The sequence below is a fragment of the Hirundo rustica genome, chromosome 13 (assembly GCF_015227805.2).
Source record: "Hirundo rustica isolate bHirRus1 chromosome 13, bHirRus1.pri.v3, whole genome shotgun sequence".
In the NCBI taxonomy this organism is placed as follows: Eukaryota; Metazoa; Chordata; class Aves; order Passeriformes; family Hirundinidae; genus Hirundo; species Hirundo rustica.
In genome coordinates this window covers 359713-386876 of record NC_053462.1, presented here as the reverse complement: position 1 = coordinate 386876, position 27164 = coordinate 359713, and the positions used below count along the sequence as shown (strand labels likewise).

The 27164-nt window shown below is 39.5% G+C and overlaps 1 protein-coding gene across 2 annotated transcripts in view; it reads left to right on the top strand.

Annotated features, from left to right (window-relative positions):
• The window catches only part of CIB2 (calcium and integrin binding family member 2), a 43278-nt gene extending 16608 nt beyond the window's left edge, over positions 1–26670 (top strand). For both annotated transcript variants that reach the window (XM_040077381.2, XM_040077380.2), the window contains exons 2-6: positions 875–909; positions 12595–12706; positions 20108–20255; positions 20344–20539; positions 26340–26670. In XM_040077381.2, coding sequence (XP_039933315.1) covers positions 12617–12706; positions 20108–20255; positions 20344–20539; positions 26340–26361 — 456 coding nt within the window. In that variant the 5' untranslated portion in view covers positions 875–909; positions 12595–12616 and the 3' untranslated portion in view covers positions 26362–26670. The remainder of the gene's footprint in view (positions 1–874; positions 910–12594; positions 12707–20107; positions 20256–20343; positions 20540–26339) is intronic.
• Positions 26671–27164: the final 494 nt, after the last annotated feature.

The following is a 27164-nucleotide window of genomic DNA, read 5'->3' as shown; positions in this document are numbered from 1 at the left end:
GGAGACTGATGATTATTTCCCCACAGTATCTGAACTTGTAACTTTTTCTGTGACTTACATAGAAATGCATGAAATGCAAACTCTTTCACTGCTCATATTCTGGTTCTTTGGTGAAGTGTTTGAAATTCTAGTATAACACAGGTGCTCATGAAGTGAATTAAACCAATGTCAATTCACTCCCATCACAGAGCCATTTAGAATGCAAATGAATGCTTGTATGCTCTTCTCTCAAGTTCACCAAGCTCTGCTTTTGCATTTCAATAAGTTATTTCTAGTTCAGTGATGGCACAGGGAGAGCTGAATGGTTTTCTGCTGTTCAGGACAGGGGCTGTCCATTTAACCATGCTCTTAAAATAGAGGAGTTTGCAGCCTTTAGCAAAATGACCACAGTGCAAACTGGTAGTTAGCAAAAAGGTTAATAACTAATAAATAACCACATAATTTTATTATTAAACCAGTTGTCTTCAGCAGGGGGATACTTCAAGTTAGAAGACAGTTTTTGTCATCTGTTTGTTGTTTATAGTTTTCAATATTCATCTATTGAATACTTTTGGCATATACCTTTTGGGGTTTTTTTGATTTAACTTTGTTTCTTGTCTGGTCATGTATCTCAGCAATCTGTTTTGTTTTAGTTTTTTTCCTCCTGAACTATCACATTACCAATATCTTTCTTTTTACTGATAGGCCTGTCTTTAGAATATTTGTTATTTTATAGTGTATATTGCTTTCTGAGTCAAAAGTAGATAGCACCCAAATGGCATGTTTAATGTTTTTCTGTCAGATCTAAGTTTCTTTCCAAAATGGTGAGAAATAAATCTTTGCAGTTGTTTTCAATGTTTCTGTAGTACAATGACACATTTTGTTTTTTTAACAGGATTGCACGTTCTTCACTCGGAAGGAAATCCTTCGGTAAGTAGTTTTAAATTTCCCCTTTGTGATCCGTGTGGAAGGGGCTGAGTCTTTTTATCTGACTTGTGAGGAAACCAGATAAAGCCAGTTATTCTGCAGGAATTAATGAGAGTAGGATTTGATTTAAGATACACTTGTAATGTATAATTGTCATAAGGTGGTGATTAGCTTAAGGTGAATATCATAAACAATTTTTAGGGCCAGTGACTTGTATGAAAGGGATTTGCTGCCTTTTTTGCTCAGAGCTACCAGTGAGCATATGTCCTGCAGTCAACGTAGAATCCAGAGGTGTTTCTACATGTCTGAGATGAAGTTTTAGTGAGCAGGAATGAAATGGGTTATGATCCCCTGGTTAATCAGCACTTACTGATTTAGCATCTCCCTGTCTCAGTGAAGGGGCAGCTGGATACTGCTGGACACTTATTTACACTGCAGAATGCTCACAGGGGTGACATGGAGGAAGTTCCCTTTTGGCTGAACTCAATTTCTTGTGCAGCTGCCAACTTCAGTGAGATGGTCCAGCAAGGAGGAACCTTAGAAAAAGAAAAACAAAAAAAGCAAGCCCTGTCTGGCTCACCATCCGTTTGCATGGCTGTTAATGACTGCTGTGTGGGGATGAATTGATTAATATGGCAGCTTTAATTTAGATTGCTATAAACTGATGTAAACCAACATGAGATTGCAATTAGGTGAAATGGGCTAAGTGTTTTTATCTGTCCCAAAGGGGAAAGTAGCCCATCAAAACCCCAAACAACAGTAACTCTATTTTCTGCTGGTTTAATAAGCTGAATCAGCTCATCTGAGGTATCAGATGAGTGCCAAAGCTGGCATAAGAACCAGAGCCAACCAATGCAACTGAAAATGAGGAGAGCATTTCCCTACCAGGAAGGTGTTAGATTGACTTACGCACTGTCTTTAGTGTGCAAGGCTTTGGTGCCAGCATCAGCTTACGTCAACAGAGATCACAGAATCATGAGATTGGAAGAGACCTCCAAGATCATTGAGTCCAACCCAGCCCTAACACCTCAACTAAACCACGGCACCGAGTGCCACATCCAGTCTTTGTTTAAACACGTCCAGGGATGGTGACTCCACCACCTCCCCAGGCAGACCATTCCAGTACTTTATCACCCTTTCTGTAAAAAACATTTTCCTAATATCCAACTCACATTTCTCTTGGTGCAGCTTAATAATGTGCAGGCTGTGGTCAGGGGGGGTTGAAGACACATTTTTTGATTAGTAATCTGAGTATGGATAATTTGCAAATTATTAGAAAATAGTATAACTTATGAATTTAAAGTGAAGAAAAAATTAACACAAAATGCTGAAAATGGATCTAGGAAAAAAGAAGAAGTAAGATTGCAACAGAGGCATGTGTGCCTGGTGAAAGAGAAAAATAGAAACCATAGCTCACTATTTATGTTTGATAGCTGTTTATCACCAGAAAACCTAAATACACTCCTCTGAGTCTTTGTTAAAAATGGTTAATTTTTGGAAGTGCTGATCACAGCTATAAGCATTCTGTTATGGGCCCAGGGCAAGAACATATTAAAGAATGTTGGTTATTGTAGGCATATTTATTTATCACCGACTCAAAATATTATCTAAAATACTCATAGGACAGCTGACAAATTTTTAGAGCTGTTACTGGTTGCTTTGGTGGTGTTAGGGCTTTGAAAGCATGTCCCAGTTTTCTTAAGGAGAATGTGGAAATTTAGACCAATGTGTGTAGCTTCAGGACACAACTTTTCTGCATGGAGAGATGCCAGAACACACGGTAGACAATCAGTCCGTTAAGTGCCTAGAATTTAATACACACTCAGAGGCAGCCACTGCGGATTTGTAAAAAGCAAATCTTCCTGTGAGTGTCTGCTTTTGTCAGTCAGAGAAAAGAAGCAACTGCAACCTGTCTTTATTTTGATAAAGGCTTTTACGTATTCCAGTTTGTGTTAGTCCTTTTCTACTTGTGTAAGTGCACTGAACTCTTGGTCAAAGTACTCCTGAACATAGAAAATTGGTGAGAATGGTAAGAAACATTGAGGTGAACAGAGTTGAAGATGCTATGAAGTACCTTTGTTATGAAGTACCTTTTTCAACAGTACTCAGTATGTTAGAGAAATTACTAGAGTCAAAGTGACCAAAAGGAAATTCACACACTCAAGTCCTAAGAACTGAGAAAAAAATTGCTAGTGCAGAATGCAGTGTATCAAAAAAATGGGCTGGGGGGGTTAGTGATCTCAGCAAAGTGAGCATAATTTTAACACCGCCCCCACATTGCTCTTGCAAAAAAGAGAAATGCATTTCCACAATGCATTAGCCTCTGCAGTGTTTATAAAATGGCAACATTCCAGTCAGCAGTACGGTAACCTCAGCAGGAATAGACTGTTCAGTTTTGGGCATCACCGTTCAAAAAAGATTTATTATCCTGGAAAATGTCCTGTAGAGAGAAACAGGAATAAAAAGGAAAAAATGATGTGAAGAAAAGTTGGGAAATCACTTTAGTTATAGCAATGAATCTGTTTGTATAATGTGCCTCTCTTGTGATTGTAAATGGGAACAAATGGTGGAGTTGTCTCTTAAAGGCATTATTTCTCTTACTCAGTTTTACAAATCTGATTTTCTGGCAGACAAGCTTTTACTCCAGCAATAATACTTATCTGCTCACCAGCCCATCTGTTTCTGCTTCTCCCTGTAGACTGGTACAGTTTGGCACCCAAACAAGCACTCAGATGCAGGTCTTCTTGGATGTCTGTCCTAGCCAAAAAGCACAAAAGTTGTAAATTCAAGTTATATTATTTGAGAGTGACTTAATCTAGTTAGACAACTGCAGGAGAATATGGCACTAAATGACCAAGCTGGGCACTGTTTGGGACCTTAGCAAACCTTTGAACCTTTTTGTAGAAGAAAAATAGTTCTTCTGTTGCCTTCTCTTCTCTGCCTGTTTCGTGGCTTGTTCTTGATGGGTGAAAGGTGAGGTGACAGGAGCCCTTCTAGCCAATCCAGCTGAATGTTGGATTTTAAATCTGAAATCTGCCAGAGAATTAAGCCGTGGTTTCCTTCAAGTGTCTGGAAAGCTTCCTTATAAGGGAGCAAATGCAGCAAACTGCTTGGGAGGCAGCTCCGTGTGGAGCAAGCTGCTGCACAAATGGAGGGAGGAGTTAGAGCACAACTCCTGTTTTTCTTTAAAGAGTTTGAAGTTTTGTATGCAAAAAGGGGAAATGCCCTATTGTCAGCTTTGGGGGAAAAAACATCGGCCAAAAAATGAAATCGAGGGGAACTCTCTACCCTTGGGAATCTTCCTGAGTTTTAAGCAAGAAACTACCTACACAAAGAACATATATCCTGAAGCTACTGTTGATCTTTTTAATTATGTTACTGTTCTTGTTAAAAAGGTTTCTGTATCCTCTATGAATGAAAAAGAAAGAAAATGTTTTTAGGTTTTCTGTACCATAAACATTTCCTGTATTATATTTTATTCAGATTGTACCTGTTTTGCTAAGGCTTGTGAGAGGAGAGAATCCCTGTCAGTGTTGATCTGTATGGAGTCTGGAGTGCTGCTGTACTGTGTCCAGTTCTGGGCTCCCCAGAACAGGAGAAATAAGGAGCTGCTCCAGGGTCTGGCCAAGGGCCATTGAGATGGATAAGGGACTGAGGACTCTCATATGAGGAAAAGCTGAGAGAGCTGAAATCTGGAGGGTGTAAAGGAGACAGAGGTCCATGGCAGGAAAAGGGGCAGTAGGCACGGATGGAAATACAGGAGGTTCTGGCTGAACACAGGGAAGCACTGTGAGGGTGACTGAGCCCTGGAACAGGCTACCCAGACAGGCTCTGGAATCTGCAGCCTTGGAGTTACTCAAAAGCCACCTGGATGTGGCAGCCTGCTCCAGGCACCTTTTCTGGGCAGGAGGTTGGAACAGTTCATCTCAGGAGTTCTCACAACCTCAGTTGCTGTGTGATTCTTGGAATCACCAGCAGAAAAGAGGCCTGTGAGCAGGAGTTTGAGTGGTGCTTCCAGGAAAGGAAAACATTGTAAAGTGTTCTTATCTGTACTCTATGCATCATGTAGTTCTGGGAACAGATGAGTACGTGTATTGAAATTCAGAGCTTTCCTATCTAAGACTACATTTAGAATAAATGTATTATAAGTTGTCTGCCAAAAACATTTATTGCGATTTCTTTTTAATTTTACTGCACATGATTTGGGAGGATATTTATCTAGTATTCTCTTAAATTAATTTGTGCTGCTTCATTTTGCATTGCAAAGATGAATAAATACTTTACATGCTAACTAAAAACTAGCAAAAGACCCATCTATCCACTTCTCATTTTATTATGCTGTCTTTTTATAAATCTGTTTTCTGTGCCCAGTTATTGTATTTTATTGATACAATAAAAAAAACTTCAGCTGGAAAGCATAAAAGAGACAAAGCATATCAGTAACAGAATTCCTTCAACTTTCAACTCTTCCTACTTGTGTTTCTCACTGTTCTTGGTTCTTTAACTGTTTGTCGAACTGTGGCAATTTAGTGAATTGTGGTTTCAGTTTCTGCCTGTATTTCCTTGTATCATGTTTCCTGTTGTTTTGGTTTTAGCTTCACATGGTAGACCCCTTCTCTAATAGACTATTCTAACCTCTTGCAATCCTTGCAAGCAAAGATTCACTAGGGAATTGGTGCAGCACAGAGATTTATGCCTCCATTACTGTGTGTAACATTTAACATTTATTGTTGCAAAACCAGTTTGTGCAAGTATGACATAAATCTGAGACCCTGCAAGTACTTTCTTTGTCAGTTGCTGACAGCCCTGAAGGCCCCTCCTTCCTCAGTTTCTCCAGATTAAAGAACCTCGTTCTCGTTGAGCTACAGCAGCTTTTTCTCCCTGTGTGGCAGACTTGTAGATTTTGGTCTGTCTGTCCCCGTTCCCCAGCTGTCCATTAAAGGACTGCAGGACAAGAGAGCTTGTGCAGTTCACTGATTTGCATCGGTACAGGGCTACTGTAGCAAGGGTTGTAAATCAGTTCCCATCAGTGCATTCTGTTGTCATGGGTTAGTACAGTTTAGTTTTTTAGTCATAGAGGAATGTAGAATGATTTTCCAGGCCAGGACCCAGGAATTGCTTTAGAAAGGACAGGGACCTATCAGAGGGTTAATTGGAATATTGGCATCTGTTCTGACCACTGGAAATTGTTGGCTATGACTTTGGGAAGTACCATATAAAACCCCTTGATTTCCTGCAGGTTGGCCTTTTCCTTTTTTCCTTTGGCCAGAGAGAGACAGGTAACATCGAGCTGGGCCTGCTGCTCCCTCCTTTTGGGGGGAGGACCTTGGCCTGAGGCCTGGCCGGATTCTATCGGCTCCTGGGAGGGGTCGGGGGAAGGAGAGGTTGCTGCTTTACAACAACCACTTTCTCCAAACTTCCCTGGAGCAGGGAGAGATCTCTGCTGGGCCCCTGATAAGAGCTATGGGCACCATTTAGGCTGAGGCCACCCCAATTTACACCGAGGAGTGGGCTGAGAAGGCATTTATGATCCTGCCTGTTGTTTTTGTGATTCCGGACTGCCCGGGTGCTCTGATCTCTGATGTTTCTGCGTGAGTTCTTCCTCCCTCACCAGCGTGGCCTTGAACATCTAACAGCATGAGCTACAGAGGGAGAGACAAAGACTCTGAGCAGATTTAACCCCTTCCTGGCAACATGAAGCTTCCAGAGCTTGGCTCTTCTCTGAGAGAGAAAAGAAAGGGACAAAGTGAACATAAAAAAGAAACAGCATGAAGTCAGTAGAGCAAGAGTGAAAAGACTATTGAGACAGGGTTGAGAAGTTGGTTGTTCCATTCTTCTTGAGCAATAGAAGTGAACTCTATATTTAGATTATCCCTTTAAATCATGGGAAAGATATGCATTTGGGGAGATGATTGTTTAGGTTTGTGTGTGGATTTGAGCAAAGGTGTTAGTGATGGACTAAATAATATTAATCCTGTAAGACGTTTGAACAGAGACAGAGATGAGAAGCCCTCTGTGCCAGTGAAGAAGTGAGAAGATATCTCTGTGCCTTGAGATGAAGAATCCTTTGCCTTTAGAGTTATTCATCTTTCAAAGGTGACACCCCAATATGCAAAAGTCTAAGGCCCATGACCCATAAGCAGCTTGGGAACCTGCTAATGGGAGGGGTCACAGAGGCAGATTTCTCTGAGGGGCTGTTTTTGTGACAGTTAAAAAACCCACAAGAGAACTGTTCTAGGTTGTCAGTGGGATCCATGACTCTAAGAGAGACTCTTCCCCTAAATAATTGATGAAAGACTATTGTCAGATGGTGAAACTGACTGAAAATTACAGGTTTTGTCTCTTTATGTTGTTTTGTAGGAACGTGAACAGTTTGTAAGGGGAGGGAAGAGTGTTTTTGAAGTTTCATTCTGTTTTGTTTTAGGTTTTTTTCCCAACTTTTTTTCCATTTTTTTAGTGTGTGTTAGTAAAACTATTTGTTCATTTCTAAGCTTGAGCCTGCTTTGCTTTTCTCCTAGTCTCTCTCCCACAGAAAAAGAGTGAGTACTAAGACCAGAATTTAGTGAACGTGAAACCACTGCATTGTCCAGCATTCTGTGCAATCTCATCTTCAGTGTTGCTGCTTCTTTTACTTCCAGCTATCCCAGGTGCTTGGAAGGGCTGATTGCTGAGATCTGGCTCTTTCCAGGGGTTTATATTGACTTTTCTGTTCTCCTGCTGGTCTCTGGAGAGGTGAATTCTTCTCTGTGTATTACATAAAGTCCTTCTCCAGCTGTTCCATTCATCTCTGGCATCTGGACAGGAGCCTATAGCTCTGGTTTATGGAGAATAAACAAAAGCGCAACTAAACAGCAGCTGTGCACTTCTGGTCCTACTGCTGGCACCAGTTGTTCTGTCCTGTACAACCAGTGTGTGGTCAGGTCGTGCCACAGCTCCTGTGAACCCCTGGTGGGACTGTCCATCAGCACTCACTGACTGATTTCATTGCTCTGCTTAAGCCATTTGCTATTCTTTTTTTGAATGTGCAGAACAATCTAGAATTTACTCTTTGAGATGGTCTTGAGTGTACCAGTCTTTGAATGGATCCCTTTTACTTAGGAATAAATAGGATATATATTGCTGAGTAATGTTTTCCCCTTACAGCATAAATCAAGTGACTCTTGCTGTGGGACCCGAACTGGGGAAATGTTTATTCATTTCTAAAGGCCATTTTAAAGCCTCTACTTATTTCTAATCAATGAGCCATTGCAAGCTTTTATCTTTTGTTTTCAGCACTCCTTCAGTGTAGAGTTCCTGTTAAAAAGGTAGCTCAGCCAGCTGTAATGTGTTGTCACTACATTTAACGGTGGAGGTGAATATACACCAGGCCAAGAAGAGCAGCTCTGTGTTTTAACACCCACTGGTGACCTTGGGTACAGTCTGACTCCCTCCCAAAGCACAAAAGTGAATTTAAATGGTTGCTGCAGGGTGTAAGCTCTTTTTTTCAAATCTATTCAGGTAGACCTGGAGGCTCTGTTTTAAGTTTTGAGACATCCCAAACTGTGTCCAGCAAATACCCACAGTGTCACCCTTGCTGACTCTAGGATGTTTCACCCTTGAGAAGTAGGAACAGACTGTGACCTACCTTTTTTGCCATGTAAAAGACCTGAAGTGGTAGAATGAAAGTTATAATAAATCTAAAGTAGGCTGTGGAGATAAAACTCTGTTGTGCGTTTTCTTCTGAACGCAGCATTTTTGGTTTTCACTGGTTGATGGGCAGCGGAGTTGATTTTAAAATGTGATATATGTCCTAAAGTTAATTCGTGTTAAAAGATATAAAATATAATACAAACCGTATAAGTTTTGTTTAACCTAGCATGTTGCGAGTTAACTCAGGGGAAGGTGGCTCAGTAAAGTACAGGAATTTCTCTGTCCTGAAAAGGCATGGGAGGGACACGAGGAAAACATGATTGGAATTACCAGAAAGGGGGACACAAAAAAATGCCTCTGCCGGGAATCGGTGAAAGAGAACAAAGACGACGGAAAAAGGAGATGAAAGCCCAAAGAACCAGATGATTACATCAGATCAGTATCTAGATCGTCTCCGTCAGAAATTAATATCTCCACACCACACCTGAATCCGACCATTAACGGCATTGTCCTCCTCCGCTGACCCATTCAGACTCTTAGAACTGAAACCTGCATGATTAATGAAGACGCCTCGGAGGGAGGACCTTCGAATTCCCGAGCTTCTCTCCGCGATCCAGTGTATAAAAAGAGACTGCTGCAAACCAAAAATGTGAACTTGGGGGATAACAGACTGACAGAGTGTGTTATCGTTGTTCACCCGGCACTGACCCCGGGCTCGACACTGTCCTTTTAATTGTGGCTGTCTGAGACTGTCATTTTCTCTCTCTCAATAAAATTCCAAATTTTGATTTATCAGATTTGGTGAATCGTATTTATTACATAAAACTACTGCTGTCGACAGAGGTAAGTCTTGTTCTACCTTTACTCTGTTGATTAATTTAATAGAAAAATTAAACCCACATTTTCTTCTACTGCTGTCACGACTGCTTTGGTAACCTCAAGGAGCTGATTGTGGAAACTGCTATATTTTCAAACACGTCAGTTTCCTGAACTTCACTGCACATTCTTACGTGTTAGCGCTTATACAAGGGACATGAGTAACTGGTGGGCTTCAAATTTCTGCAAGGGCACATCAGCAGTCTGGGTTTAGACTGGATTAAAATGATACAGAATCGCAGCCTTAATCCTTGAATGTTCTACATGAAGATAAGCATATACCAGTACCTGTGGGAACAGAGCATCATTAGGTAATGAAATTTGCCATTAGATTTATCACCACGTTCTCTCCTGCTCTCATTTGTGGCAGGGAAGACACTGACAGGTTTTCATTTCCAACTTCCATGCAAAGTAAATAAGAAATCCTGCTGACAAAGAGAGCACATCCAGGAATAGGAAAATGCTTCTGCATGCATCCAGAAGAATCTTAAAAGGAAATACAACTGCAGGATCTGTAGTAGTTACTGCTGCAAAGACAGTGGGGCTGGTCTCGGACTTCTGAATATACATGGTGGTCTTTGTATGATAATGACAGCTTTCCCAAATCTGTGTGTTCAGACAGTGCTGCAAAACCTTACAAGACGTAAATTGCCTCCCTGACAAGACATAAATGTTTCTGTGTGTAGGACAGATAAAGAGGTGTTAGGTTGCTTTCAGACATGCTTTTTGTGAAGGGCATGCTGAGTAAAAGGACAAAAAGCCTTTCCTCTAGGTCCCAACTGCTCTGATGTGTTCAGAGGTCACCTGAAGAGCCTTCTGTTTTACCAAAACAAGAGAAATATCTGAGCATTCACCAGGGTTTTGTTTCTTCTCAATTTGCAGTTAGGAATTAATGCTATTGAGAGATGTAAGAGAACAGTCAGTAAGCAGAGAGCAGCGTTTGGGAAGTGATTACTGAGTCTGACTCCCAGGATTTATCATAGTGCATAACACTACAAGGTGTGGTGAGGTATTGCACACAGGCAGAGGATTGTGGGTGTAAATAACCTCGATGTCTACTGAGCTTTACGTCGTGTTACAGAGTAACTGATCAGACATGCATTAATTTCTTGCCAAAAAGTAAGTACTCAGCCACTAACATAAGTTATTCAACTAAACGGGAGTTTTGGTGGAACTCCTGCACAAAGACTGTGTTCCTTGTGACAGGTAGTTTTCTTGGCATCCTGTTGAGAGGCTGAAGCAGGTCTGTTATTTTTTCTACAAAATCTAGCATTTGATACTGGCAATCCAGTTTATTATAAAACAGTACATTGTGTCCCTGGAGAACCTCCCTGCATCAAGATGTAGAACAGAAAGAACAGGTGTTGCTGTCTTTTGTGGTTGTCTGGTTGGTTGGGGGTTTTTGTTTTTTATTTTGAAGGATAATGGAGTAAGTGCAACATACTATATATTGGATATAGGGAAATCTTATGGCATTTTCACCATCATAAATGCTAATCATGCCATGTGATAAGGCTATTACAAATAGGGTTGCTGGATCCTTGCAGATAAAAGCATGTGGAAGATGTATTTTATTGCTTTAATTTAGTTTGAAGAAGTTAGGTCAGAGCCACTTTCTACAGACCCATTTGGATGCTCTAATGTGAAATCCACTCAGGCAGAAAGCTCTTACAACCACAGATCTTTGACCAATTTGATAAATGAATGGCAGAGTTAGTTGGGAGAAAAACAGGATACTAGAGCTGCCCTCAAATCTGCAGTTAGTTATCTGCATGTTTCTGTGTCCAGCACTTCCCTTCCAGACAATTCTGGCAGTCAAGTCTGGAGTTGGGAGCTGTATCCTTCTTTAGCTGCCAAAGGGTATGGCTGAAATTCAGTATAAATAGATTGCAATTTCTGTGGACAAGATAGTGAATTCTGTCAGCAAGAAGTGACAGGTTTACTTTGCATTGATACTGCATGTTATAAAGAGACAAGTCTAATATTAAATAAAGTACAGAAGGAAATCTTGGCAGTTAAAATAAGCAGGGATTGTTGGCTCCTGAATTTCCAAGTTGTCCACAGTGGTCAAGTTTTGCCAATAACGAGTGCTTAATTTTCTTGAGGACTAGAACACCGTTTCGATATTCTAGTTTTTAAAAAAGTAGGTAACCATAGATGGATATTGGACTTGAAAGTTTTGCTTTCTTTTAAGTTTTTCTTAAGTGCTTTTAAGCTGCTTTTTCTGTTGTATTTAGAGGCATCTTTTTAGCTGCTATTTATGATAGACAAATCAGTTGCTAGAGAGGGAGATGGCTATTGCATCTTGAATTACACAGTATTTATGAAATGTCAGGGTAAGCTGTGGTGAGCAGCGGTGGATATCCAGTTTCTGGTATGGCACAAAATATGCTGTAGAGGATGAAGACATCAGTTTCCTAATATGCAGAAAAAATGTGTTTCTGTGTTTCATTTCACGTGTTCTTTGTGGCATATCATAATCATAAGAAAAGAGATGCCTGTAGATGATTTTCTCCTAGGTTTTAAGTTTATTTACACACAGGAATCTAAAGTAGTTCAGTTGGGTGTGGGGCTGGCTGCAGGGCTGCTACAGCTAAAGCTGGGGAAATAAAGGGGTTGGTGAGGCATTGCTTCCTGTATAACTCCTTTCTTTGTGTTCTGTTAAAACATGGTAATCTCTATATGTAGCTGTTAGTATGCCTAATGACTAGGCAGGATTTTTCGTTAAAAGGAAAATACAGCTTTATAATGTATACAAGCAGTACCTGTGCCCTAGTGAGAGATCAGAATACACTGTGTTAATACATAGGAGATGACAAAGGGATCACTAAGCAGTTTATTAATTAGGTGTAAGACTAAACTTCCACATATGATAAGAATTGCATTTCATAGTACGTGCCTTAGTTCAGCCCTTGTGTGCACATACCTGGTAGTGCCTAAATGTTACCTACACAGAGGGTGAAACCCTGCCCAGTTACAGACCTCGAGAAACGCATGGCTGTTGGTAGCAGTTATGCTGGATACTGCATCAAAGCCCTCTTTTTTCAGAAAGACGGGAATTTGGTGGGCTCAGACTTGTGCACTAAGATTAGAGCTGCAAGACAAAGTTGTATCTGCTTACTGTCTGAATGGAATTAGTTATTTAAAATTGGTTATTGGCTGTTTGTTTCTGCTTGTTTACAGGTTGCACGGCCGATACCATGAAATGGCACCAAACGTTGTGCCCATGGACTATACAAAGGACCCAGATGTTAAACTACCTATGCAGCTTATAATAAACATGCCTGAGCTGAAGGTATCGCGTCTGACTGCTTGCAAACTGTATCTTAACTTCTGTAGCTCGTCTGCCAGACTTTTTCCCGAAACTGATATCCAGAAGCGCTGTGGCATGCTGAGGTCTTCCCCTTCCTGTTGTTGTTCAAGGGCAAAACCAGCCCCAGAAACAGGAAAATGTTTAGGTGAATGTCTTTCTTGCAGAGATAGTTGGGGTAGATGTTAAAGGAAATGAATAGGAAATGAAATTAAATTTAGCAATCCTTGCCTTTTGTGTATATCCCCCACAGAAGCCACGTCCCCACAGGGATCTGTGTGAAGAGCTGGTTAGAAATCTGAAGTTCTTATCTTAGTCTGTTGATGGAAATTTGCTAGCAGTGTGTAGAATATTTCTAATAAAAAGTAAGGGTTTTCCCCTTTTTTCTCAGCTGCCTGAGCACAATAAGTATTGTTTTTCCTAATTTTTCATTTTCACGGGGACATTACATGATGGGAGGTGGAGAGACAGTCCATGTAACTGCAATTAAGAGAAGCAGCAGGTGTAAGACAATCAGTGCAAAAAATGAGACACTATTTGTTTTTATTCTCAGTTCAACAATTTAATGATTTATGGTTTTAACAGGACAAATGTGGACTTCTAGCCATTTATTTTTTTAAACAATTCATTGAATTATGTTGTGTTGTGTTGTCACATAGTCTATTTTTTATGTATGCTAGTCAATTGATGTTTATAAATTACTATAATGTGGAAACAATTACATGTTCAATCTGATAGTTGCATGAAGCATTATTAAGCTTTTTAAGAGCAATGCTATAAGAACCTTGTAACTGATGGCTTTCCACTTAATTTCAATGACCTAGAAATTCTTCCTTAGTGTTGTATTTTTTTTCAAATATCTGATATTTTACAAGCAGAAGCCATGCTTTAGAAATTTAGTTGTGGAGGACGCTAAGTCAACCTGAAGTGAAAAACATTTTAATTAGATTAGTTGAAGTTCACAGAACTCTTTGTTCCTTTAATACCACGCTTACTGTATTTTTGATTCTGGAATAATATAAATTATTGAAAAAGAAGCACGTTTTGTTAATGTATGTGTGTTGAAAAATGTTCAACCAGCATTTCATTTAAATGGAAATCCGAAACACATACAAGCATTTAATTCAATAGGAAACCTTGAGGAAATTTTTATCCTTCAGCCATACTTCAGACTCTGATTTAGCAGATGCCTATAGACAACATGAGTTTCTGAAGAAGCTGAGAAATAATTTATAATTCTTTTTCACAGTAAGCATGGGCTTCTTCAGCAAATATGTTTATGCTTTTTCTAATAGCATCAGTATTCCTTAGGGTTTATGTTACCATCTCTGAGATACTGATAGCACAACATGAAATCCTTTGGCACGGTTCTTTGACTCCTCAGAGTTTAACTGCCAGGCAGCTGAGAGTTGCTTTGTGAAAAATCAAGGCTAAGCTTAGAAAACAAAGTGAGAAATTATGATCACTCAGTCTTTTTGGCTTCAGTGACAGAGGATTGAACACTTAAAGAGTAGCTCCATTCTATGAGAACTTTTGAGGTGGAAGGCCTGGTACCGAAGTTGATGTACAAACCAGAAATTTCATACAGGATCATATTTAGACTGAGATACAGGAACGTATCTTGCTAGCTTAGCAAACTTAGGTGGTAACAACAGACTTCCTAAGAGGCTTCCATGTATGAAGTGGATCATTATCTGCTGGCACCACAAGTCTGTGAGGCTTTCTGACCCTGCTTTAGAAGATGTCTCCAGGTAATGGAACTTGACTTTATGAATGTAACAGGACAAACTCGGTATTGAATTTTATACAAATTCTCTCTCAGGTCTCTTAAGTCTGTGGAAAAATCTTACAAATACTGATGTCAAACCACTCATTTTATTTCAGGAATTCTAGGAGCTCACAGAGAACAGTGCTTTCAATAGCTACTGAGCTTGTTTCCACTAAAATCCTAGTGAGAGGAGACTAGGTCTTATTCCCTAAGTCTTTCAAAGCATTGACACTAAAAGATGTTAAAATGCCTAGGATCTTTGTTATAAACTGGGGTCCATCTTGGTCATGAAGTGTCTTGTGGGCACCTGTGCAGACGGGGGTGAGGGGGAGAGAGTCTTTCCCCAGGAGTTTATTTCTGAAGTAACCTTGGGAACTCACTTCAGCTCATACACTAAGAAAAAAAATCTTTAACCTTTGCAACTTGACCGGACTGCCTAACAAGTCATTATGGTGTTTTCTTTCCTTGGTAACTTTTCATCAAGGTGAAGACAAAGACAACATTTACATCTTAAAATAGAAATAAATGATCTAAATGTCTATTGAATTCTAATAAAATTAGTACTAATTTCAATGCACCTGGCTTTTTTCATATACACATTACATTCCTAGTTACTGGCAATGTTGAGCTCAATACTGCTGCATGTTCTGACAAATGGATAGAATCAATAATGCACTTTTCTAAATTAGATTCTACTAATATAAAGAAAGATCTTAACCTCATGCATTAATGTTTTGAGCCAGGTTTTTGTGTTTCAAGGGGAAAAAAAAAAAAAAGCTGATAGTCATTCACTTTAATTGGTAATGAATTATTCACTAGTTTCTGATTCTTAAAAGTTGAAAGTTGGGACAAGAAATAAATAAATAAAGAAGGGGAAGGTACTTAAAGTTGATTAGGTCTACCATGACACTGAAGTTAACAGAGCTACTTTACTCCATCAGCTTCATTGCAGTCTCCGTTCTCTAATTTTCACAATCTCAGTTACAAAGGCACCAGTCTAATAAATTAACTTTGGGGCATCTGGACACCAGTGAGATTGCAGTAATTAATATTGCAAAATTGCAGCCATGATATGAACTGCTCAGTGTGGGACCAGAGAGAAAGCCAAAGTGATTTTTTTTTTTTTTAATTAAAACAGATTTCAGTGATATTATCGCTGTCATTGCCACAGAGTTGCAGGTGGGAATGGAACCTGGTGCCAGAGACCCCTGTGGTTGGTAGCAGTGGTGGGTGTCCATACCCACATCCCAGATTGCCTCTTTCCCAGGCTGGGGGCTCTCTGCACAGAGCAGCCCTTCTCTCCGGAGCTGGGCAGCAGAGGGCTGCTGGAGGGGAACCATTTCTGTTTCCCTCACTTTACAGTCTGGTGCTTCCTGTGTTTTGGCTCACACAGGAACTTCATTGATCCTTGCAGGCCTTGTCATAAGCTGCACTGGGGAGGGAGGTAGTTCATAAATCCACTGCTGAAACAAGATGGACAGCAGGAATGGGAATCGGCCAGGAGGCAAGGAAGGACACACAGGGAACAGTGACTCCATCTCACATTTCAGAACCAATGGTAGCAGCCTGTTTGTACTAAGTTTAAACATGAATGCAAGCAATTTGCTTAAAAACAAAAATACTTTCCACAGTGTTAATAGGATGAGGCTTTAGAAGTGATTTCAGTGAGTCTTCCAGTTCAAAGCTTTCCATGTAATAGGCAATGACACCTGAGAGAGCAGGGTGTATTCCCAAGCCCTGCTCTGGCCAGTCTTTGCCTCCAGCTCATCTCAACATCCTTGCTGCATTCTGTTACTTGTTTCTAGTCATGACGGGATGTTTTACTCCCTTCAGACCACTCTCCTTGCTTCTCTGAAGTCTCTTTATCTGAGTGTCTCAGCTGTGTGTGCCCCAGGTGTCATAAACCAGGGCTGCAGCGTTGTCTGTGCACTTCCCTAGCACAGTCAGGAATCAGTTCTTGTCACAATGCCTTATCTTCCCATGAGGTACTGGTAGGTTCTGTAATGTTTAAACAATTCTGTATACAGCCTGAATTCTTTGGGTTTTTAGCTGTTGTGACTTCAGTAAAGTGTCATTGCTGAACTTACACTTCTGCTTTCTAAAAGAACAAAATGGTCTTTTCTATTAAGACAGAAACTTTTCATTTTAGCTCTGTCTTAGCCTTGGTTTCTGCAGGAATTTCTTAAACAGTACCCTGCAGGCACCACAGAGAAGTTTGATGACATTAATATAATCAGAGACACATAAACCCCAAGTTATTGATTTTGAGGAAGAAGAAAATTAAGGAAAAAACCCTGCAAAGAAACTTGGTTTTTTCTGCTCCAGGGACAATTTGCTGTTGCACTTATTATGCTTCCCTTCTGAAGCACCAGTCCTTCCTATGGAGCTTTGGTAATGAACAATTTAGCCACTTTTATATTAATGTTTGTCTATTATAGTTTATTTCTTTTTTCCCTCTTTTGGAATAACTCCTGAAATTTGAGAAAGGTTAGTTTTTGCTGTTGCTGAAAAAGTCCTGAATAAAGCATCCAAAAAGATTCTGACTTGCAATAGTCTGCAAAACAGACTGCTTTGTGTTTTTAAATATTTTCTCTAAAGTCAGTGGGGACTTATGTACAAATACAAAAGGGAAAGTCATCATTGTGTTTCTGTTCAAATACAAAAGGGAAAATCATAATTGTGTTTCTGTGGACATGAAAATTAAGTAGCATTTTGTAATGACTCTCCAGTATCTCCAACTTAATTATCCTGACCTATCTTTGAACTTCACTTGCAACCTCTTATTTCCAAAATGCAGTCAGCTTGTGGGAATAGCATTGGATGCTTGAAATTAATTCCTCAAGCTACAAAACAGATAAGGCAAAAGGCCACCAGAGTGCTTTCCTTGAGTCTGGGGTGGAAACTAGAGGCTAGGGAAATATAACGTGATTCAGCTGCAATGCCAGGAATAAACCCTCTAACAGTTTGTTAGAAAACTAATGGTTGTGTTTTATTGTAAGCTGTTATAGATATGTATGTTGGAATAGATGCTGAGTGAGATTTAAAAATGCATAGAAACATCTGAGTAAAAGAAGTGTTCTGTACAAAGACGTATTGCACATTTAGGATTCTCTCAAGCCACCGCAGTAACAACATCAATCTGCAAAACAGCAGTCGTTTCTCGGTTGTAGCAATTCTTTATTGTTTCTGTCTCCCCTCTCATTTTTATCATGAGAGTACAGAAAAAGCTTTTTAAGTGTAAGTTTCTAGTTTTACAAGGAATCTTTTTTCAACAGTTAGTGCTTATGGGAAAGCAATCTAGGAAAGAACATTATAATTTTCCCCTTTACTCCCTTCCCCCATGGCTCTTTCTTTAAATATGATGGAACCCTAATCTGTGCTCTTTAGAGTAGAGGTAATGAAATTACAGAAAGGATGTGAAAAGTATCTGTGAAGGTAAGCTAATACTTTCCATTGTGTAAGCCACAGATATACTGCCTGAAGACACATAATATGAGAAAGTTAAAGGAAAGAAATCAATATGAGGAAAGATTTTATTTTTCATTTTGGTTTTAGAGATCTGTTTGGCAAAGAGTTATTTAAGAAGTATGCTTAGGTTCATTTAATTAATTCTTAATTCATCTGTATTTTCAAGATCTCTGACATGCCAAATAAATAACTCATTTTATACAACTGCAATATGCTTATTGAGTCAGTGAGATCCTGCCCCAACATTTCTAAAGCATGAAGTCTTGGGCTTGATATTCACTGCTGATAGGGATATTTGCATCTGTGTGCTCCTGGTTTGTTACCCAATGCTGCCTCTAAGATGTCAGTTTACTAGTGTTACCATGACACTTCTGATCAGGTTTGTTCCAAACAACATAGTAAAGCTATACAGCATTTTAGAAATGAAAAATAAATTTCTAACGTGTTTTGATGTGCATTCTGATGTTTGTCATTCTCAAATATTAAACGTATAACACAGCATTTTTTTTTGTGCTGTTAGGAAGAAAGTGGGCCTTTTCATATATTTCAGCCCAAATGAATCTTACTTTGGCTAATTTATAAACTGTCAGTTTGAAACAATAGAACCAATTGTTCTTCCCTGCATGTCTGTGTGTGCATGTCCCACAAACAGGTATGTGTGTATAACCACAGGTAAATCCCACAGCCAAGTGAATGTGTATTTCACAAACAATTCCGGGCACATTTCCAGGCATTTAAGTGAAATACTTTAGCCTAAGCAGTACCCACAGATGCACACCTGCTGTACCTGCATATCATTCATGAGACATGAGTGATCACTACATATCCTTTTACAGTGAGGTTCTCTCAGCCATCTGCCTGGGTCTAAGGTGTTATTTTTCATTCTCAGGCTCTGGAGAGATGTGACCCTGCTGCTTTTTGAGGCTGCTTTTTATTTTCAGGAATCCCTCTTTTCTATCCTATTAATTTGGTTTTTATCTGGCCTGGTTTTGACTTCATCTGAACAGTGAACTTGTTAATCTCGTATCCTTTGAAATCTGTAGGCCTGTTCCCTGTTGTGGATTCCTTCAGTCATCAAACCTTGCAGGAGAATTTGTATTTAGTATTGACTGCTTTAATGGGGTGTCATTTGAGCCTAAGGCTCTGTGGTCCCTGCTTCACCTGTCCATAAAAACAGACTTGTTCCTGGCCATTGCTTTTTTAGTCTCCACCATTGTACCAAAAAAGTATTCTATAGATGCTTTTGTTCTATGTGTGAATTATCAAGAAAGAATTCAAATACACTGAAAAATAACATTTTCTGGTCATTTGTCTCTGAAATATAGCTGGTTTTTGAAATTCCATTTAAAATAATTGGATGATTTATGAATACCTGTTAGGTAATTAAATTTACAGGGAAAAAAAACCCAAAACATTTAATGGATATATGATTGAACTTCTGAGCTTTCACAGTACTGCTTCTTTAAAAGCCAAACAAAATGCTGCATGCATAGTAAAAATAGTGAACCTGATATGCCACCACCACATCTGTATGTTTATGGATCAGTATGTTAATTAGTGTCTTGGCTTCAGATAAGATCTGTAGCACAGCTTTAATGAGATGCTCACAGCCCAGGTGATGTTTGTGTTCTGTTCATATTCAACTGAATTGAATTTATTTTCCAAATTTTATCGATACAGCTACAGATTAATGTCGGGGTTTTGTATAGCTCTGAGACAGATGATGGGTTTTTATTGTAAAGACATTTGTTTCGGATTTCAGAGGAATAAAGCAGGTCTTCTTATGCTTGCTTGTGTGTTTATGGTTTTAGAATATTGTCTTATTCTAAGGTGCTAGAAATTATTTCAAATGATTTAATCTCCTGTGGAGATTAAATTTCGTTTAAATCTCTGGAATTTTTAGTCAGTCCAAGCACAGTTTGGACATTGATGTATCAGTGAAAATAAAAGGCCAGAAGTGGTACTATGCAGCAGCAAGTACTGCTGAAACTTCCTGCTAAAGCATACCAATGTTTTTAGATGCATTTTTGGGGGGAAAAAAAAGAAAAAATTGTCTTTAAAGAGCTAGCCATGCAATTAAATATTCATTATCAGGGACCCTGCAGGGTTTTTTCATCTTCCAAATACCAATCTATGTATGTCTTTCACAGGAGAATCCCTTCAAAGAAAGGATTGTGGAGTCTTTCTCAGAAGATGGAGAGGGGAGCCTGAGCTTCAATGACTTTGTGGATATGTTCTCCGTGCTCAGTGAAATGGCTCCCCGGGAGCTTAAAGCAATCTATGCCTTTAAGATCTATGGTACTTTGTGGAGGGGCTCTGGTGTGCTTTTTGTGTTTGGAGTAAATGAGTAGGACTCTTGGTGATCTTTGGTTCTTCTGTTGTTTAGATTTTAACACAGATAACTTCATTTGTAAAGCAGACTTGGAAAAAACCCTCAATAAGCTGACCCGGGAAGAGCTGACAGCAGAGGAGATCACTCTGGTTTGTGAGAAGGTGATAGAAGAAGCTGACATGGATGGTGATGGGAAATTAGGATTTGCAGATTTTGAAAACATGATTTCCAAGGCACCGGACTTTCTCAGGTATTATTTTAAGAAAAAGAGAGCCTTGTGCATACTTGCAGGTATTTTTCTAGGATATCACTGTGCAGTCAATACAGGAAGTGTCAGACGTATTTTACTAGACAACTGACCAGGAGATGACTTCTTACCTAACTCAGTTTACTTTTCTAGGGCATATTCCAGTTCTCTCCTAATTTAAGACTAAGAGCTCAATGACTTTTAATTAGCACGTTTCCTGCCCCTCCACCCCTCTTGGTGTGGTTCAGGAAAATACTTTGATCCAGTATCAGCTCAAATTCATATTTTTCTTAAGCCTATAGCAAGGATCCCAGCTGTCTGCATAGGAACGTGTGTAAATATTGTGTATATGTTACAAATATACACAGAAACACATTGATCTCTTTGCTGAGAAAATGAAAGTATTTTTTTAAGAACTATAAAGTGTCCTGCAGAACACAGAATAGTATTTTTTTCACAAATGGAACTTCTGGGGAAAGACATTAAAGCGATTCAACAATAAAGCAGGAGCACATGATTCCTGTGAACCTTGAGAAACATCAGCTTCTGGAGAGGAGACGCTCAAAGTGAATGTTTTACACACTTCAGGTATTCCTTGACTAATCAAATGTATCAATGGAAACCCCTTTAGAACAAGATATATATCATCATTATGGTGAAGCTGAGCTCAATAGGTATTCTAATATTTTGTTACAGTTATTTCTGGCTAAGAAAACATTTTCTTTGTTCTGCTATCCATGTAGAATCTGCTGGGATCAGGTAGAGTTTCCTTTAATCAATCCAAAGGCTGTGCTGCTCCTATGAATCTGGTAGAGAACAGCGATCAAATGTGAAGAATTAAAGGCAGATCTGAAGATTCAGCAGAAGCTGCAGTTTCAGAAGTTTCCTGTGCCATGACTGACTTTATCGCTGTGTTGTAGAGGCTTGCAAACTGCTGACTGAGAATTCCAAGCTGAGGATGCTGTGCAGTCCAGTCATTTCCTGAGAAAATTGCAGAGAGGAATGTTTGCCAGTGTAGCCATTGAAATGACTGTCACCATTATTTTTCTTTTCCAGTTTGGTGATACTGTGGGAAGATGAGGAAATGAGTGAAAATCACTGAGTGCTGGGTATTCAGCAGAGCAAGATGATGAGTAAAAAGTGGGATGAAGTGAGATTTATATTATAGATTAGGTAAGAGAAAGTGGAGAGTCCCAATAAAATCAAAGGACGAGGCTACCAAGTGTTGGAAAACTGAGCATCCAGTTGCTCAGTTTAAACACGTACTTGGTTCCATGTCTGTGACGAGATATCTCCTTCATGTTTAACATGGCAACATGCGTATTTAAGGTAGATGTTTGGCATCCCTGGCTTCAAGAGGAGCCGTAACTTCCTCCCCCTTTCAGATTCAGGAGTTTAGATGGGTCATGGGATTCATCTCTGTAGTCCTCAGGCCTAAGAGCTCTTGATGGTATAAAGAAGGGTCTCCTTCCACCTCCTAACCAAGACACTGGTTTAGAGCCTCTGACCAGGCAGTTTCTATATAATAGCAACTTCTGTGGGGATAAAAGTACATAGAAAACCATTTCTTAGCTGGAAATATATGTTAAAAAAATATTAGAGTCCTCTGAAGAATCTGATGTTTCTCATGGTTCACCAACATATGTCTGAAGCTATATTGGAAAATGAGGGTGTAATGAAAAAAAGTCTCAGAGCTGAGAATGTGGAGATTGGTTTGGTTTCTGTTTTAATCTGAGTTAACAGCTGCAGGAAAAGAAAGTGGCAGGGTCATGAGGCTACTTTTATCCAAACCGATTTGCATGGAAGATTTGAACCTTCCTGTGGTTTACTTTTCATTTTGTCTGTAAAGTTATTTAATTTTTTTAGGATATTGTTAGTTCTATTTTTCCTGTAGGCACTGCATCACAAACGGACATATTTGTTAATACTGAACTTCCTGTTCTGAGGAACTTACTTTAATTTTTAAAATACCATGTAAATATTGCATTCTAAAGAGAGATTTGGCTTTTGGAATGGGATTCATTGAAGTTTAATGCCACAGTAGGTTCACCAAGTCTGACTGAGACTGAAACTAAACAAGCACTCTCTGGCAGGAGCCAGTGCCTGCCAGCATGTGACAGACTTTGTGACATGGGACAAGAATGCAATTCCTGTTGCTGATCTCTCACCACAAAAATCCCAGTTCCTGTTCATTAAGCTCAATTGTGCCGTAGCAGTCTTGGACACATTACCTATTCATTTACTGAGACAATGTGTTCTTACATCTTTATGAATTACTCTCCAGCTCTATTCTTGGCCTCTCGTTTTCCTCTCTTTTGAGTCTTTGGCCTAATGGTTGCCTTAACTGGTAGCCTTGAGCTGTGTGCAGCCAAAGGGCAGGCAGGGCTGTGCAGCTTCACTGGCTAATCTAACACAGAGCATGCAAAACGCAGGAAGCGTCTTAACGGCAGATAGCCAACCCTATACGCCAGTGGTAAACTGAACTAGCTTCTTACTATTGCAAAAATATATAAAAACATGCTTTCACCTAAAATTAATTATCCATTTGGAGTCTTAAGCAGACATGTGGAAGAAGTACCAACCCATTAATGTTGCAATTTCATTTGTTTTTGTATATCTCCACTTTTTGTGCCAACTTTTGGGTTGAATCCATTCCAGAATTTAAATTCAAGAAACCCCAAGGGTGTAATGATTTACACTTCCAGATGCTCAGCAACTGTGAAAATGGAACACCTAGGAACCAAAGCAACAGCCACATTGAAAATGATTGCCAGTGGGCAGTTGAAGATGCTGGGTAACTGTAGTTTGCAGGGATTTTGCTGTGAAGCCATGGTATTCTGATCCCAGAATACCATCCCGGCACCTGGTATGAGAGCCTTCTGAAAATGCTGAATAACTTGCAAGGCCCCAGGTGATTTTTATCTGTAGTAAAGTGTGAACGGCTGTGGGGGCTCTGTGGTCTGACCCAGCATGCTGCAGTCTTCCCAGAGAGAGTTCTTGCTGGAGACAGCCTTCAGCCTTCCGGGGATCTCGGACAGTCCTCTGGCAGAAGACAGCTCCCTCCTGAACTGGGCAGAAGCCGGGGTATCTATGGGGGAAGGCTTTGGTACCAAAGGGGAAAACCCAACGGATTAGAAAGGATCTACATGGGTATATCAGAGCATTGTGGGGACTCGCCATGGCCAGGGAGGACAGGCTCTTCTAAGGGTTCTCTCTCCCGGGGAGGGTTGAGATGAGCTGATCACATTCCATTCAAGGGACATCACTCCAGGGCAGAGGTCCGGCAGGCTTATCTGCCTCCACAGTAAAGGATTTCTTACTCTGTTCTTTTCGTTTTCTCCCCACCAAAGTCACTTCTTCATATCATAAAAGGAGGAAATGTAGGATTCCAGGCAGTTAAGTTTTATCCCTGGCTCTGCCATTGCTTGGGCAGGTGATCTGTACACAGCCATAGAACACTTTTTTCTCTCTGCTCTCTTACATGGGACCAGTACTCAGACGACTTGTGACAAAAATTGAGAACTTTCATCCAGCTGTAAATTATCATCATCATCATCATCATCAACATGAGATTTGAAGCTACTGAGGAGGAATATCCTCTTTACTCTGTGGAAAATCTTTGAAAGCCAGATTCTTATAGCAATATGCACTCAGGTTTTGAAGCACGTTTTTTATACAGGTTGGGGTTTTTTTAAGCTGTCACATTATTATGCCTGCTTAACATGCACCAGGCATTAACTTTGGCACCATGATCCAGGCTTTGACCTGCTATGAGCTGAAGTTCATCCACTCTGCGTTGACTGATTTTCCTTATCACTTCTTTCTCAAACCTTTACTTAATGACCCTGTGTAGGTTTAATCTCCTACAGACAGCCTTTGCCAGCTTTGTGCTGCTGTCAGGCAAATGAAGATGCAGTAAAGTCTGTTGCTTGATTTGCACTGCTGTCATTGAGGAAATTTTTTCCGGACTAGAAGAAAACACTCTTAATCATTAACCAGGGAAGATCTATGCAGTTGGCTGTTATCCCAGAAGCTGAACTAAGCTGTAAATAATAATGACAGTTACTAGTTCAGACAATTTGATCCCAGTAGTTTTATTTCACTCAAAATTGTTATCATTAAGAGGCTGCTTGTAGTTTAATGGAAGCATTGGCAGATTGAGCTGGCACTAGCTAAGTGTTCTGTTCTACAAGACTGGTTACGTTTTCTACAGGAAATTGTTTTATAAATCATCCTGGAAGTTTCAGCTTGTTTGAATGCCTGAGGGTGAAGCATGCTGTAACAGTATGTAATGGGGTTTGAGAGGACTATGTTATTAATAATACCTGGGAGCTGCCAGGTAAACAAGAAGGAAACAACACGTTAAACATTGGAAGTGCAGTATTTCTGAAACACTTGTGGCCCTTTGCCCAGCCACCAGTTGATGTTGTGACCCCAATCCTACCAAAGGCTGAAGGAAGCTCTCTTATAGGGAACGTGCATCTCATAAGACTGTCCCAACATGCAGATTAATTAGTTCTTAAGAACTAATATTAGAGCTAGTGACTAACTGGCAAGAGATGCTTAGCAAAGAAAGAGTGGAAGGGAATTATTTTTGTCAGTGTTTTTTCAGAGTATTTTAGCTGCTTCTTAGTAAAAAGCTGAATCTTCAAAGGCCAAAATGACATTTTTAAAAATAGAACATTTTTTCTAATGAATAGATTTCCAGTTAGGTGGATTTGGGTTGATTTTTGGGGGGAATCGTGCCACAAATGTTTTTACATACAATGTGATGGATTTTTAGCTTCTAGATATTATCTGCATGGGAGTTAAACTTTTAAGAGCTTGGATTTATATAGTCTCTAGACAATTATTGAATTGTGGACAAGATATTTATAATTCTTCTATTTAAAAAATATTAGTGTCAGTAAACTATTTGCATCACTATCTGCTTTCTCTCACAGTGCTTAGGCTGGTGTGCCAGGCTGCTATTCAGCATATCTTTTACTGTCACCCAGATTGAATAAACTCCTAGAGACAAAGTTCCTAGGGACCGTGGGGAATATGAAATTTTATCTCGTCTAAATACATACCACAAGCTTCCTTTAGTGAATTTCTGATTCAAATCTAATACCTGTAATTAAGTTAGAGTATTTTGATTAAAAAAAATCCAAAGAGTATGCATCCAGAAAGTCTGCAGCCTATCAAATATTCCAAAAAGGTTTTCTTTCAGTCTAGAGAAAAAAATCACAGATTTTACATACAAAAAACCCCAGCAAAAACATAATAATGTCTTCTCATTTCAATCAGTCAAGAAAAAAACACTTGATACTGTCATGATCTTGAACAGTGGGGTTTCAGCATACCCTCCTTAAATTGTCTCTCTCTGTCCTGCTGAGATGCTTGGGAGCTCTTCTGGTGGCAGCTGTAAGCCATGCTGCTTGCCTGTATTAAAGAGCAAATAGAGGATAACAACCAGGATCTCTTTGGCCCAACAAGAGAAACAACTTTACCTGCCTGATTTGTCTTGGTTAGGACCCAAATGCTGTCCATAACAAAAGTACCATTGGGAAACACTTAGCTCTGCTCTACATCCAATAAATTGGGCAATTTATACTTGATTTAATCCAGTATTGAGCTGGCCCCTGAGCTAACATTTTCAGAAGATGGAATTTTCTCCCATGAGATTAAAATCTTCTAAAAGTGTGAAAGAAAAAATGATTTTTTTTTTTACACATCACCTTCCTTTTTGTACTTTAAGGAAAACTTTTTTGCAGAGTGACAAATGTGTTCATATGTCTTAATCTTTTTCTTTCTTTTGTAGTACTTTCCACATAAGAGTCTGAAGATGTTTCTGCCAGTCCAGCCTTTCTGAATCTCAGGCACTCCAGGGGCTTTTGTTCTCTAATGAGGGCTTCTTACAACACAGCAGAAAGTACTGAAATAATTCTGGTCCACGAAGAGAAGCATCATGTGATCTACAGGATATTTGGAACAGACACATCTGTTTTATCTTCACTGCTGGCCAAGCACTCTGACAAAGATGATTGGTTGTTGGATTGTGGTTTTTCTTTTTCTCCCCCCCTTTTTTTTAAACAGTCAGAATCAGAATATTATTAAAGTTATTTCCACAGAGGTTTTATATTTATGAATATTTAATACTGCTCTTAAAAGTAAAAAAAAAAAAAAAAAAAAAAAAAAAAAAAAAAAAAAAAAAAAAAAAAAAAAAATTTGAGAAAGATTAGCTTTGGTGTGTTTTCCAAGAGTATTTGGAAGAGAGCATGGGCCTTAAATAATGAGATGCCTCCATCACTGTGTTGTACAGCTGGGATCTTGCATGGAAAATACCTGAGGTGAAAGAACTGCAGTCAAGATCAAGCTTCCAGTGTTGAAGACAACCATAGCCCAGGTTTGCCTTTCAGCCACTGAAATGGCAGCTGCTGGGTTTGGTGCTTACCTTCAACCAATATTTTATGGATTGTTGTGTCCTTATAAAACTTGAAATGTTTGCCTTTTGTATATGATAACTGCATACATGACTCATTTCTTCCCAATATAAATGTTAGAACCGTGTCCTTATTCTGAAAGGGGCTCCTGCATTTTACTCATTCTATGGGCTGACAATGTCGTATGGAGGACCATGGTCATC